The 13,356-nt window shown below is 43.6% G+C and overlaps 1 protein-coding gene across 2 annotated transcripts in view; it reads left to right on the top strand.

Annotated features, from left to right (window-relative positions):
- LOC126543987 (uncharacterized) overlaps nt 1-13,356 on the top strand; it is a 60,502-nt gene that overhangs the window by 20,469 nt on the left and 26,677 nt on the right. For both annotated transcript variants that reach the window (XM_050191164.3, XM_055062438.2), the window contains exons 5-8: nt 3,438-3,534; nt 6,388-6,483; nt 10,059-10,136; nt 12,670-12,930. In XM_050191164.3, coding sequence (XP_050047121.1) covers nt 3,438-3,534; nt 6,388-6,483; nt 10,059-10,136; nt 12,670-12,930 — 532 coding nt within the window. The remainder of the gene's footprint in view (nt 1-3,437; nt 3,535-6,387; nt 6,484-10,058; nt 10,137-12,669; nt 12,931-13,356) is intronic.

The raw sequence follows: 13,356 nt of genomic DNA, 5'->3' as shown, positions 1-13,356 counted from the left end.
GCTACTGGTAAGTCCAAATATTAGAGAAAATCTGGAAAGCCAGATTCTGAAAGGAACAGTTACCAACAGCATGTTTCTATCCTTTCAAGACCAGTTTTGCACTCAATTGGATGCGAATTAAAACTTGCGATATTATTGTTCACATTTTTACAATGGTAAGCAAGCTGAAAAAAAAAATAACAATCTGGCATTTTATGATGAAATGTCAAAAGTCAGCACGTGGTGCAGAGGGGGTGTACTCGGCTCAGACATTGGGTATTACGTCACCCATTATTGAGCGGTTTATCGACGACGCTCAAGATGTGCTAGAATATCCGTCTGTGAGGTCATTGAAGAAAAATATTCCTCTGGTGTTGTCAGCGGAACTGTGGTAACACCGCAGCCAAGGTTTCAAACGAATTTCTTGCCTTGGAGTCGCCCGCCGTGGTGGCTTAGCAGCTATTGCATTTCGCTGCTCAACGTGGAAGCTGCACGCTTGACTCCCATCCACCGTGGCTCAGTTATGGCAGAGAAAAATTCAAAGAGTGATTGTGTGTCGAGCTTTCAGCGATCTGCAAAAAAACTTGACGTAGTCAAAAATAATCCAAACAGCTCTACTGCACCCTTTCTCGTGGTTGTTTTGGAATGTTGAGCAAAATTATAATTAACCAATAAATAGTGATGCATGACTGCGTACAAAGAATGAGAAAATGTACAAAAAATAAGTTCCTCAAACTTCACTTGCCAGGGTATGAATTCAAGGGCTTCTGCATGACTCGGGAAATCCAGAAAGACCAGCCTGATAACTCCGTCTACCTTAGAACTGCATGTGAGCGGCATTCGTAAAGTCCGTACCATTGGTAGCATAAGTTTGGAACACGCGGACACGATAAGCATCAAAATTAGCGCACGTCTCTCTAGCTTTAGTGGAATATAAACATTGAATTATATGCACCAGAGAAGGAACACCTCTGGGGCATCGAAACAAAACAGACAAAATTAATCGGGAGAATTGGTTGAAGCACGGGCAGCGATCTGCTTTCTGCTTTTCAAGGGACACAAGTCCAAGGTGATTCTTGCCCAGCTGGTGACGGCGTGTGGCGACGGTCACCATGCACTGTACTTGTGGTGACATCAGCAGGTCCAAGGAAAACATGGAAAATATTTGAAATGCCTTGCTGGGCAAAAAAAACAAAAAACAAAAAAAGAACAGAAAGGAAACATCAAAATTCCAGAAATTGTAAGATAAGGAGTGCACTGGACCAAAAAAGCAAATGCCTTTTCATGTAAAGTCACAGCATTGACCGACGTAACTGACATCCTAGTTTTCGATAAAGAAAGCTTCTAATATTTGTAATAAAATTTCGTGCCTGCATCTAAATGCTAATAATTGGCTCTAAATGAGTGCCTGAATCTTAGTTAGCGAGCACTCTTGCATTCTACCCATCAGAATGGGGCTGTCGTGGCTGCGAGTCACAAGCGACCTCGTGCAAGGCAGTTAACCACCATAGCCACTGCGCCAATGCAGCAGATCACTGCTGACCTGTGACATCGCGACCCATTCGGCTGATGTCGGCAGAAGGGAGATTGGCCTGCAAGAAAAAGGAGGAGAGAGGCATTTAGCTGACCCCTGCTGACGGGGCATCCATATCTTACACTCGAGAACGTGCCAGCAGGCTGTACTTTTTCTTGAGAACAGCAAAAAAAAAAAAAAATTCAAGACATTTCATGCACTTGGAAATGCAGACGATGCAGGCAGTGTTTAAACCCTTGTTTCTGAAGAAAGATAAAGGCTACTTGACTACTTGAGAGGCAGCGCGCCTCGCAAGGAGCTCTTGTGGCCTGCAACTGTTGGAATTGCCCATCTAGTCTCTTCATGCCCACAAATGTCATGGATTGCTGCTCTGTTGTGAGTAGTACATTGCACATTCTAAAGCTGTTGCTTTCTGCACCATGTTGAAGCAGTCAACTTCTCCCTCATTCTGCGAGACAGTTCTTAGTTCTAGAATACTCTTCTGCATGGACTGTTAAATGTGCACACCTTCTGCTCTGAGAAAAGATATTGATTTGAATCCCAAGTTGATTTTCCCACTGAGGTTCATGGGGAAACGATGACTAGAATGTGCAACTGCTATACAGAAGTGAAAAAAAAATTACTCGAGTTTCAGTGTCTGATGCAGCAGAATATTTATATATAATAATAATAATAACTTTATTTCCATCTACTTGATGGAGGAGGCTTCAAGTAAAAGCTACTCCAGTAGAGGCAGCTTGACGAGGCCCGCAGCCCCCTTACAGAATTTTGGGCAACAAGAATTCATACATGTACACACATACATGCCCTCTACATGCTTCATAGAAAATTGCTGGAAATTGTTAGAACAACGTGTTTTGAAACATCAAATTTACGATGCTCCAAGTCTATCTTTGAAACTACTGGTGATATATTATTTTAATGATTCGTTGCATTTTGGCTTCCGTAAGAGCAATCAATTAATATAATTCATGTGTGCCCCTAACCCTAACATTGACATTTTTTGTGATGTGTCTGTGTGTACAGACACTTCCTCATAATGGCTTGTACGAAAAGTCCTGTAAGCATTGAGCAATATGTCATGACTTGGATAAATTGAAAACTGTCAATGTAGCAGATAGTCTGTGCAAAGTCTGTGCACTAATACAGATGCACAGATAAAAAACATGAAGTGTAACACATTGTTTTATTTTGTGTTGGGGAGTACACACGGCAAGATTTGAAGCGATAACTGTGAGCGAGATGTCATTCATGTAATGAAAATGTTTGTCGGTGAAAACTTGACCAGATCCAAAGGACTTAACCAGTTTGTTTGCAAACTTGGGACACTTTGTAGCTTCAGAGGAGAGAACAAAATTTTATAAGGCAGTTTTGTGGGGCCTGTTAACATTTGTATGTATTTTTGAGACTGAACTGGAAACGAACGTCGTCTGTGGTAATGGTAGGGGGAAAAAAGCAGTTTTTCTCCAGCTGGAATGGTCACAACAGGTGGTGCCGTGTTGTATCCAACAATGGAAGAACATTAAATTTAATCTGAAGGAAGCACACATAATGCATCACTATATGGCACCAAACAATACTCACTGTTGAATGTCATGTTTGAATGAAATTTGGGTGTGAATGATGCCAGTTTAGACAGAAAAGTCTGGCTCTATGAGTGACACAGCTCCCTGTGCTATATTACACTTATTATGACCAGGACGAAAGTTTATTGCATTTAATGCTCCAATTTGGTATTTCACCACATGCAGTTGACAGTGTGAAGTACGAAAAGAATAACATGATTTGTGAATAGTGAGTAAGTGATTTGCTCACCAAACCAATACGACCAAATTCGTCTTTGTTCAAAAGCTTTTTGCATCTACATCTGCACACCCCTAGTGATTTCTCTAGATCTGACGGCTCGTCTCTCCTTTGCCCGCAGCTCTGGTGTCCGATGGAGTGGTGGGGGGCGCAGTGTCTCCGAGGTCAAGGAGCTCGCTTACGCCCGCCTGCAGGCAGAGCTGTCACGTGCACAGCAGGTATCCAAATGGCATTCTTGCTTTTTTTTTTGGGTGGGGGGTCTCTGGTTACGTCTGTCATATGCAAGGCTGACTGCTTCCCAGCTCCACTGCCAAGATGCAACTTTTAGCCAGCATCTATGCGCTCTACGTCTATGCACTGTACTTTTAGTACAAAATTTGCATCTCTCTGAGCTTGCCGACAGTTAAGTGAAGCCTCTTTAAAGGTACTATGTAGAACTTTTGTTCTGTTTTCCTAATTCGATTGCTGTTGACACAGTAATGCTGCTATAGTGTCTCAATTCCTTGAGAATGCAACAAATAGTTATGTTGCCTTTTAGTATAACAAGCGCGGTGTACCAAGTGCAGCGTGGCTTCGAACGAGAAAAGAACAATCTATCCCCGTCACCAAAACCTGCTGTGGCGGTCTTTTGCTACCAGGCACCATTAGCGCATACACGCACTATGACCTTGCTGCCAAAAGCAGAGTCCATTCATCATTCCACGGGACAAGAGGGGAGAGCGGGTTCTTCCCTCTGATAGCAAGCGAAGCGCTCATTGGAAGGGCCAGTTTGGCAGCTTTCAGCGAAGCGGTAATTGTATGGCAGCACCAGGCTGGCTGGCACACTCTTGAGTTGTTTGTGATACCAGGTGACCGGCACCTCCACTTTTGGGGATGGGAATAATCTCCCTTTTCACGTCCAAAGCTGCACTACATGTTGCGTACATTTTGAGTGGGTCATATACAAGGCACTGTGATTAATTATTTCTCTCGTGCTCTCAAATAATTAAGGCTTTGTGCCATAGTTATAGAGCCAACTGCAACCTAAAAAGGCAAGAAAGCAACAACAAAAAGGTGCGTCACAACATTTTTGTTTTATAAGTCCTGTAAACAGTTCTGCAAATTGTAAAGCAACAAAGTTATGGCTTGTCCGCTTGTACGATGGCAGTGTCATCGAGAAGTAACTTGTGGAGTGTGAGAAGCTTCTCACAGCCCCGCTGTCAGAGAAAAAAATGTCAGGACTGATACCTTAAAAGGTCCCTGAAACAGTTTGGGCATACTTTGTAGGCGTGTAGGCTACAGCTACCATAAAACATTAGTGTCACAATTTAAGCGAAGTGTCTCATATTAGGAGAGCTGCAAACGATTACAAGTTACCCTCCTCCCTACCATGCTTTTTCTCCTCAACACGTTTGTCAAGAGATAGAGGCTAAGCTCTGCCTCCACTGGCTCTGTGTCGCGATGTGATGTCATGACATTTAGTACCGGTTGTCTGGAAGCCCGTGCGCAAAACCTCTCCAACCTCTCTGCTAGCTGCCTGGCTATCGATGCTCCACGAGATTTATCCAAGCAACATGCATTCTAAGCGATCTGTCACAGTACCGAGTGTGCTTGGTATTCTGGTAACCGAATTGTCATTGTGTATTCTCTTTCCATTACTCTTCTTTACAGAAACAAATTAACTAACATTCCAACTATCATGAACAACATTTTTTCACCATAAAGTGGAAAAACTTCCGATGATGCGACCTGGGTGGTCAATTGGATAGCTCACCCCAACCTACGTCGTTAGGCCAAACACGTGAATTGAGATGGGGGGGGCTGAAAACTTAGGAGAGCGACGCTGCTGCAATCAGTAGCGAAGCACATTTTAAAACTTATAATAAATTACATGCTTTACATGAAGTGCTTAAATGTGTCACTTAATGATCAGGAGGACCTACCCTAATGATTCAGTATGTTTGTACAAAATCATCCAAATAATTCCGGGGTCCCTTTAAAGTAAAGCGATTTCAAGAGAACTGAAGCCTTGGCAAGTCTGTGTGCATTCACCAGTATTTGTCTTTCTTCGTCCTTTGTCTGTTGGCACTTAGTCCTCAGGATGAAAGCTTGTTTATACATCGCCAAATTTATTCTGCTGCATTGAACTATTTTTGCATATTCATTGAATTTTACTGTAGCGAAATTTGACCACGTGAGAAAGATTGTGGAAACTGTCGAGATCGCACATGCGGGCAAGAAACGTGCAATGCACCGTCCCAGCCTTCATGAATGACACTATCCAGTAGAGCGATAAAGTCTTGGCTTGCCTAGTCCTTCATGAACTATAGTTAACTCATGTGCAATCACACGGGGCACCTCTCGAACAACCCCTTACTGTCATTCTCACTAGAGCATAATATTTCATTCGCGTGGTTGTGTGTACTATGGTGCTCGCACTATTGAGAAATACAGCACCGTGCAGATGCTGCAAGCTGCATTACTGAAGCAAATATTGAAGCACTAAATCTCTTTGAACTAGCGGAGGAGATGCAAGTTGAATCAGCATTTAAAGAAATACTCGCATGACATGTCATTTTTCTTTTTTAGGAATAAAGGAAGCTCCATACTTTCCTTAATTCTAGAAGAAATGCCAGCAAACATCGGAACATTCTAAATAATTTACTATTCTTACTTGTTTCTGCTAACCACTTTTGATTTCTGTATCCAGGGGGGCGAATGCTGTATCATGAAATCATGGCACACTGGCTCATTTCATTTCTATGAGCACTGTGGTTGCCACATGCAAGCACAGCCAGAAGACATGTTCAGAGCACTCATGCTTACTCTCTTTATGAGCACTGTCATCATACCTTGCCTCGTCGCTACGCAATGCTGGCAAATTTTACTCCGTGTCATAACGTCACAATAATGCTGACTCCAAGCCTGGCATTTTCAGACCAAATTTAGTACCAAATTAAAGCAGACCGATAAGTAATGGGCAGAGCTTTTCTTTTTCTCCATCTGTCCTGTCGTAATACATGAATGTGTAATTACTTAAGGGTGTGTTGTACAACTGTGTGTGATGTCGATGGTGATGTGTGTCTGTGCAGGAGCTGCGCCTCCGCGACGAGGAAGTTGCTCGGCTGAGCCAGATCCGAGACCAGGTGGGTGCCGAGCTGGAGGAGCTCACCGCTAGCCTATTTGAGGTGAGTGCCCAGAGTGGCGGCATGTGGTACTCTCAATTCAGTCTCTGCGTGTCTGCGCCTAAGAAAGTTGCCATTCTACAAGTGAGCACCAATGGTACCAGCAAAAAGGGTACAGGTTAACTGTCCTGTCTGAGCTTTTCGAGAGTAAACAGCAAAAATATGGCACTGCTCGATTTCTGAACCAAACTAGGTTTCCCTAGAAGCAGTGGCCACTGAGTGCCATGAGAACTGTAAAGGTTTTCACAAATAGGTTTGCAAGTATGTGGCACTGAAATGTGTATTACCCTTGGAGGAAGAGTACATTTCGAGAGCATGGAGTGGAAGGCAAAAAGAGTGTCTGGTGGTAGAGAAACACGACATGGCACCACCACTGACCGCAGCAGTACCTTCAGGCACCACAAAGCTCTCACACAACAGCATGTGCATCTCACAGAGTTAATTGATGTTCGGCAACGAATGTGCCTGTTTGCGTACAGAAATGGACAAGGGCACCAAATAAAGCTATCCACTTTAAAATGGCAGGAAGAGCCAAAGAAATGAATTCGTTTATTTTAAGGAATGATGCACTTAGAGGGGCACAGATATTTAGGTAGTGTTTGCTATTTCATTGCAAAATTAAGTTAAGAACCGAGCCAGCAACTGGTACATCTGTACATAAAGTGCAAAGGGCTATACGTAAGTCAATATACGTGTGTGTGTTGTCCTGTGATGAGCCATGTTAGGTGATGATGTAGTTTCCGGGAAACAGAAGTCAGTGGGAGCCCGCGGGAAAAACCACTACTGCAGTAAAACTGCATTCCTTGCTGTGTTCTGCATGCCTCATTTGCTTTGCAGCTGTGGCACGCAATTGTTAAATGGTCGGCTGCCTATCTGACTTCTGTTTTGGCAGCCACATCTTCTGGGTGGCACGCTGCGAGAACACCCATGTGCGTGTTCCACTGAACATTGAAGAGCTCCCCATTATTTAAATTGCGCAGTACTATATGCAGCACCGCATAGGTGGAGTGCATTAGGTAACGCAGTACAGTACAGTAGACTTCCGTTAATTCAACTCAGGTTAAATCGATTTTTTGGTCAATTCGATCACAACTGGAGGTCCTGGCCGGCACCCATACATTTCTATGGGTCTAAACTTCCATTATTTTGATCTCAAAATTTGCCTTCACCCTATAATTTGAACTTGACTGATCAGCTTCGCCGCAGTATAGCTATGTTCTGCGCTGAAGCATGCACACTGTATTGCGGTGAAGCATACCAAGATTGCAAAGGTGTCGCCGTCACGTGGCAAAGCAGGTGTTCCTTAATTTTACAGGCGCGCACACACCATCTCTAGTCACAATGCGAGCACCTTGGTGTCTAATAAACATACTGGCAGCCATTCAAAGCTGTTTCTGCCGTAGCTGTGGTGATATGAGCCCTCCATTCGTGTCTCTCATGTAAGACGTTTAACGGAGTCTAGTACACGCTACCTAGTTATACGGCCGCGCATCCGCTGTGAACCGAAAAGTAAAGAAAAACCATTTGCGGGAAAGCTAGCGAAAAGGAAGGTGGTAAGATTAAAAAAACCCTAAGTCGAGGGCGAGAAGAAAAGGGGTTAACCGAGGGGCCCGATTTTTTATGTCATGTCATAAGAAGACACCAAAGACAACACAGAGAAAATTGTGCTTACTAATTCAATTAAAAAAACAAGGACAACATAGGGCAAAGTGTATTTACTAATTCAATTAAAGAAACGATAAATGAAAGCTACCACGGGACCATTTTTCCACCCACTTTCTGGAGCATTTATGTGTTACTACTAGAACTAACTCTGAGAGTGCTAGCCATCGCCACCACTCACAGACCTTGGCGGCGGATGTAGAACATCGTTTCTGCCGCAGGCGTCACGAGAACGTGATCTTTTTGGGTGAAGGCAACCGGTCAATAAACCCACACATGCAAACCTGAAGGCATCAATGTTGCCGGATTCGAGACCCACGTTATGTAATAAACGAGAAGAAAGGGGGTTAACTGAGGGGCCCGATCTTTTATTAGTCATATCATAAGAAGACAACAAACACAGACACCAAGGACAGCATGGGGGAAATTACTTGTGCTTAATAAATGAATTAAAGAAATGATAAATGGAAATGAAAGTGGATCAAAAAGCAACTTGCTGCAGGTGGGGAATGATCCCACAACCCTCGCACGTGCTTAATAAATGAAATATACAAACGATAAATTAATGGAAATGAAAGTAGATGAAACAACTTGTCGCAAGTGGGGAACGATCCCGCAACCTTCGCAGTAATTTCCCCTGTGTTGTCCTTGGTGTCAGTGTTTGTCTTCTTATGATATGTCTAAGTCAAGGGAACGCTTAAAGCCAACGAAGCCTATGCTTAAAGCCCTGAAGGCCTGTGAGTAAACTTATTAGGTGTCTTGGTGCTCGTACTGTGACCAGGGACGGCGCATGTGCGTGTGTAAATTTAGTAACACGTGCTATGTCCCGCAACAGTGACATCTTTCCCCGGTTTGTACGTTTCACTGCATAACAGGTCTGTATTGCGGCGAAGTTAAGTTTAAAGACAATACTGCCAAGTGAATCAACGGCGTGTTTTGGCATTTTTTCTGCATTTGTGTAATTAGATCAGTTGGATAGTCTGACCAGTTTCGTCAGTCCCGTCAGGATCGAATTAGCGGAAGTCGACTGTACTATGTTGCAACTGGTGGTATGTAAATGCAAAACATTTAAAAGCTCGGCCTTGATGGCATTGCTCTTGCAGGCCTTGCTAGCCGCCACTAGCTTTTATGTGCATGCATGCCCTGTGGAGCCAGTGCCGTCCTTATCAGCGCAGATGTGAAAGCGCCTAGTCCCATCGTGAGGGGGACTCTACAAGTTATATTCATAAATATGTTGACTTAAGATAGTGTAAATGGTGAAAAAATGCCTACAAGTTTGAGGATTAGATAAGGAAGTGAAATAGCGATGTGGAGAAAGTTAATTTCGGAAGTAATAAGTCTAAAAAATGTGCCTCGTCTTTTTTGAAGTCACAATGAGGGACAGAAGACCTTACCTCATTTCTGGCTTCTGCAGCATTACTTCAGAAATGAAGTAAAATGCCACGTTTTTCAACCAATCTTTACTTTCAGCAAATGAGCGCAAGTCAGGGCGCATTAGAAGGCATGGAGTCAGTGAACACACAAGACTCGCATTGTGTAAAGGTCAAAACTTCTTGAGTGCACTTGGTGAACATAAAATTCCATTGAAACTAAGTGTAGACAGGCATTCGAAGGGGTGGTTATTCGGCTAGCTTACATAATAGAGTTTTGAAAACCCAAGGTGGAGGCATGCACGCACAGTTACTGGTGTTAGGCTTAACAAAACAAGAGGTGTATTCTCTGATAAAAAGGTGGTGGGAATAACAGAATATTTTGGCGTCACCTCGGTCAACCGACAAATGTGGAGTAAAAATTTGGATGCACTAAGATGAAGTTGAATGTAAGCTAAGTATGCTTTACTACGAGGAAAAGCAAAGTGCAAACATTTCTTTATAGCCGTTAAATGAAAGTGAATGTACTGTTGTTGTGTTCTCCAGGAAGCAAACAACATGGTGCGAGAGGCCAACATGAAGCAGGCGGGAGCTGAGAAGCGGCTCCAGGAAGCTACTCTGAAGGTGTGTGCCGATGGCTGCCACTGCTTCTGCAGTCGAATTTCATGGCATTCTTTCCACCCTCATGTCGGAGTAGTCTGGTCTTAAGTTTGGCAATGTGTCAATACAATGTGCTCATCCATGTGTTGCACAACTGAGCATCCCATATTTGAATGGCAGTGTTGTTAAGCATGGGAGAAGGAAACTAGGAGGGAGCATTATGTCATGCAACCAGCCTTGGTAAGCCAACTCTCCGTGGTGCCATCCTTTTCGCTTTCTTTCTCTAAAGAGTTGGCCCAACACTCGACCTGGCAATTTACAGACTCGGCGCAGTGTAGTACTTGGTTCCCGGTAGGTTTCAATTGGTGCACATTTGTATGAGGGGTGCTTTGCCAACGACTTCGTGAACATTTTCCTCCACCTTGCTTGTGCAGCTTCATTAATTTATTGGAACACGTAACATTTATCGTCTTTGTTGCAAAGTGCGAGGGATGCAGCAGCATGTTGCTTTCGCCGCGGTTGGAAGAGCATGCGGTCGGCACTACGGTGGAAGCCATTAACTCTTCGAGGGTCGATTTTTTTCACCATATGCGAGCACCCAGGGCTGATTTTTTTTCTGAGGGACCTAGTATTTTGAAAAAAGATCCCCGTAATTTTTCTAGGGTGACCGTAAAATGTGAAAAAAATATTTTGTGTTGGTATATATGTACTGTTTATTCATGAATAACAACAATCAAAAAAGGAAATAAAGTTATAAAAATAAAAAATTTTATGCATTGTTATACACATAGTTCAAGGCTTAGAAAATGCGCACATGAGATTATTTCGCAACTCTCAAATGTTCCTGCTCTTACACTAATATTTACGTACATAGCATAATCGAACTGCGTAGGTGAGTGCACTCAAGAAAACTGTGTGGTTGTGTGCCCGTCAAAAAAGCAAACGTGTGACAAACTTCTTCATCAAACTTCTAATCTTCATCTTATCGCCAACCGGAGACAATTAGTCCTTGCGCGTCTCCAAAAAAGAAAAGAAAGAAAAGAAGAGATAATGCATGCACGGCGGCATCCTTTCTATGCGCACCCCTGTGAGCACTAAACGAGTGAGAAACAGGCAGTCGTCCTTTGAGCAATTAGTAACGAGATAGCCATCAGTATTGCGAGCGCAAGAAGCCGAAACCACCCGTGGAATAGAACCGAAACTGCCACCCGCCCGCACGTGCGCCAACACGTGCGCCAACACGTGCGCCAACACGTGCGCCAACACGTGAGTGGTAGTATATATGTAGACATGCCGGAGCAAACTACCTCTAAAACAAACCAAGCAACGAAAACCGAGAGAGGGAGGCATGAGAAAAAATTCTTTGTATTCCCACATAGTGACAGCACATGCCAGAAAAGAAAAAGTTAGGAAATAGGCACACTTTTTAAATGTACAGAAGGCGCATTAAATATATGGCATCAATCATTTTGGGCTTATTCACGGCGCCATATATTTACGTCGCTGACCCTCAATGGGTTAAAATTTGACGCGATATGATCACATGCTGGACTAACTTCTGTCTTCAATTTTATTTCGTGATGTTCCTTCATAGTTCTTTCCTTCCTATTTTGGTTTTAAGATTGCCACTATTTCTTCTTGTTTCTTGCCTTTACTTTCATATGCCAAATGTTGCGTAATTAAAGGAGCTGGGTATACGTCACTATTCCAGCCTGCTCGTCCATGCCTCAAATTTTGCACTGTGATAGCATTTCACAGTGGATGCTGTTTAATACCACATTTGAGTATGTTCTTGCCTGTTTTGCTTAGAACAAGTAAAGATATGCTTTGTCTGTGTACTGAAGCAAAAATAAAAAGCTGGTTTTGTCTCGGATGAGGCGGGTGGCGTCTTTTATTGTCAGGGTGGAACAATGCAGGCACTGTTTTGCATTAACAGTGACAAATGATGCCCCCATTCCGTTAGAATAAAATCTACATTTTTGTAGATCGTAGCGAGAAGTCACTGTATTGAAAGCTCTCTTTTCATGTCATAACTACGGCAACATTGCACCTCTGTCACAGTAAGTGTATCGCATTACGCTTGGCAGTGCACGTTGACAGGTTAGAAAGGTAAAACGAAAATAATTGCAGAATTTTCTTCATGCTTGTTCAAACCTGATTGTGGCCATACTGTCTGCAATTCGTCAGACACAAGGTGTGGACGTACAATGACATAAAGTCAGTATGGCACTATCTCCATTTAATCGTCCATTCTCACCTTATGCCTGAAGATGTAGAACCAGCTTGCTCAAGCTTTTGTCTTACTATGCGTGAGCCATTATCTCATTGGTAGGTCTGCATGGTAGCTTCTTCCCACCTTTAGAATAATTTGAAGGCGTGTGAAAACCTTTCCTTCCTCAGTAACTCTGAAACTGAAGCAGTTAATCTCTACTCTTACCAACAAACTGTCAAGTGTATTTCCCCAGTGTTCAGAGAATGTATGGTCCCTTTTTGTACAATAGTCAAAATGACGACCCAGAAAGTTCCGAGTGATTGATGGCTTGTCTGACGATTGCAGGTGGAAGTGTTGCAAGCGGAAGTGAGCGCCCTGAAGGCGCTCGTCCTCACTTCGACACCCAGCCGGCCCAACACGCACCTTCACCCACAGCTCAGTCGGCACCGCCACCGGCGGTCGCCCTCCAACTACGAGCTGGCCACGTGTCGGCCACCTTCCCCGCCCAGCCAGCAGGTGTCCCAGCAGCAACAACAGCAGCAGCAGCAGGGCCAGTCCCAGTCGGGCCAGGCTGGCAGCGATGGAACGAGCCCTGACCTCTCAGAGGTGACTGCATCAAATTGCCACCGTGTTGTTTATTTTGAAGCAGGAGATATGTTTGTAATGCGATTGGCATTATTAGATTATTTCATGCACTTTCTTGGAGCTGTCTGTCTCTGTCTATACAGTGAAATCTCTATATAACAAACTTCAGGGGACCACAGCAAATTGTTTGTGATTCTGAAAGGTTGTTGTAGTGAAACTCTAAAAATTAACCATTTCACCCATCAACCTCTCAGTTTATCCGTTGTCACCGTATGAGCTATCCACGAAAACGACGCTGTTGGCTCTCGGCCTGTGCTGTTGCTACTTTCCGTAGATTCTGCCGTCACGCACCACCACATATACAAAGGAGTGGTGCGCACCAAATAGACATTGACCCGAGAAAACCAATAACAAAGAAGTTCCGTGTTGCCTGTAAAGCTTAATGTT

Source organism: Dermacentor andersoni, chromosome 10 (assembly GCF_023375885.2).
Source record: "Dermacentor andersoni chromosome 10, qqDerAnde1_hic_scaffold, whole genome shotgun sequence".
Lineage (NCBI taxonomy): Eukaryota > Metazoa > Arthropoda > Arachnida > Ixodida > Ixodidae > Dermacentor > Dermacentor andersoni.
This window is presented reverse-complemented; position numbering and strand designations above follow the sequence as displayed.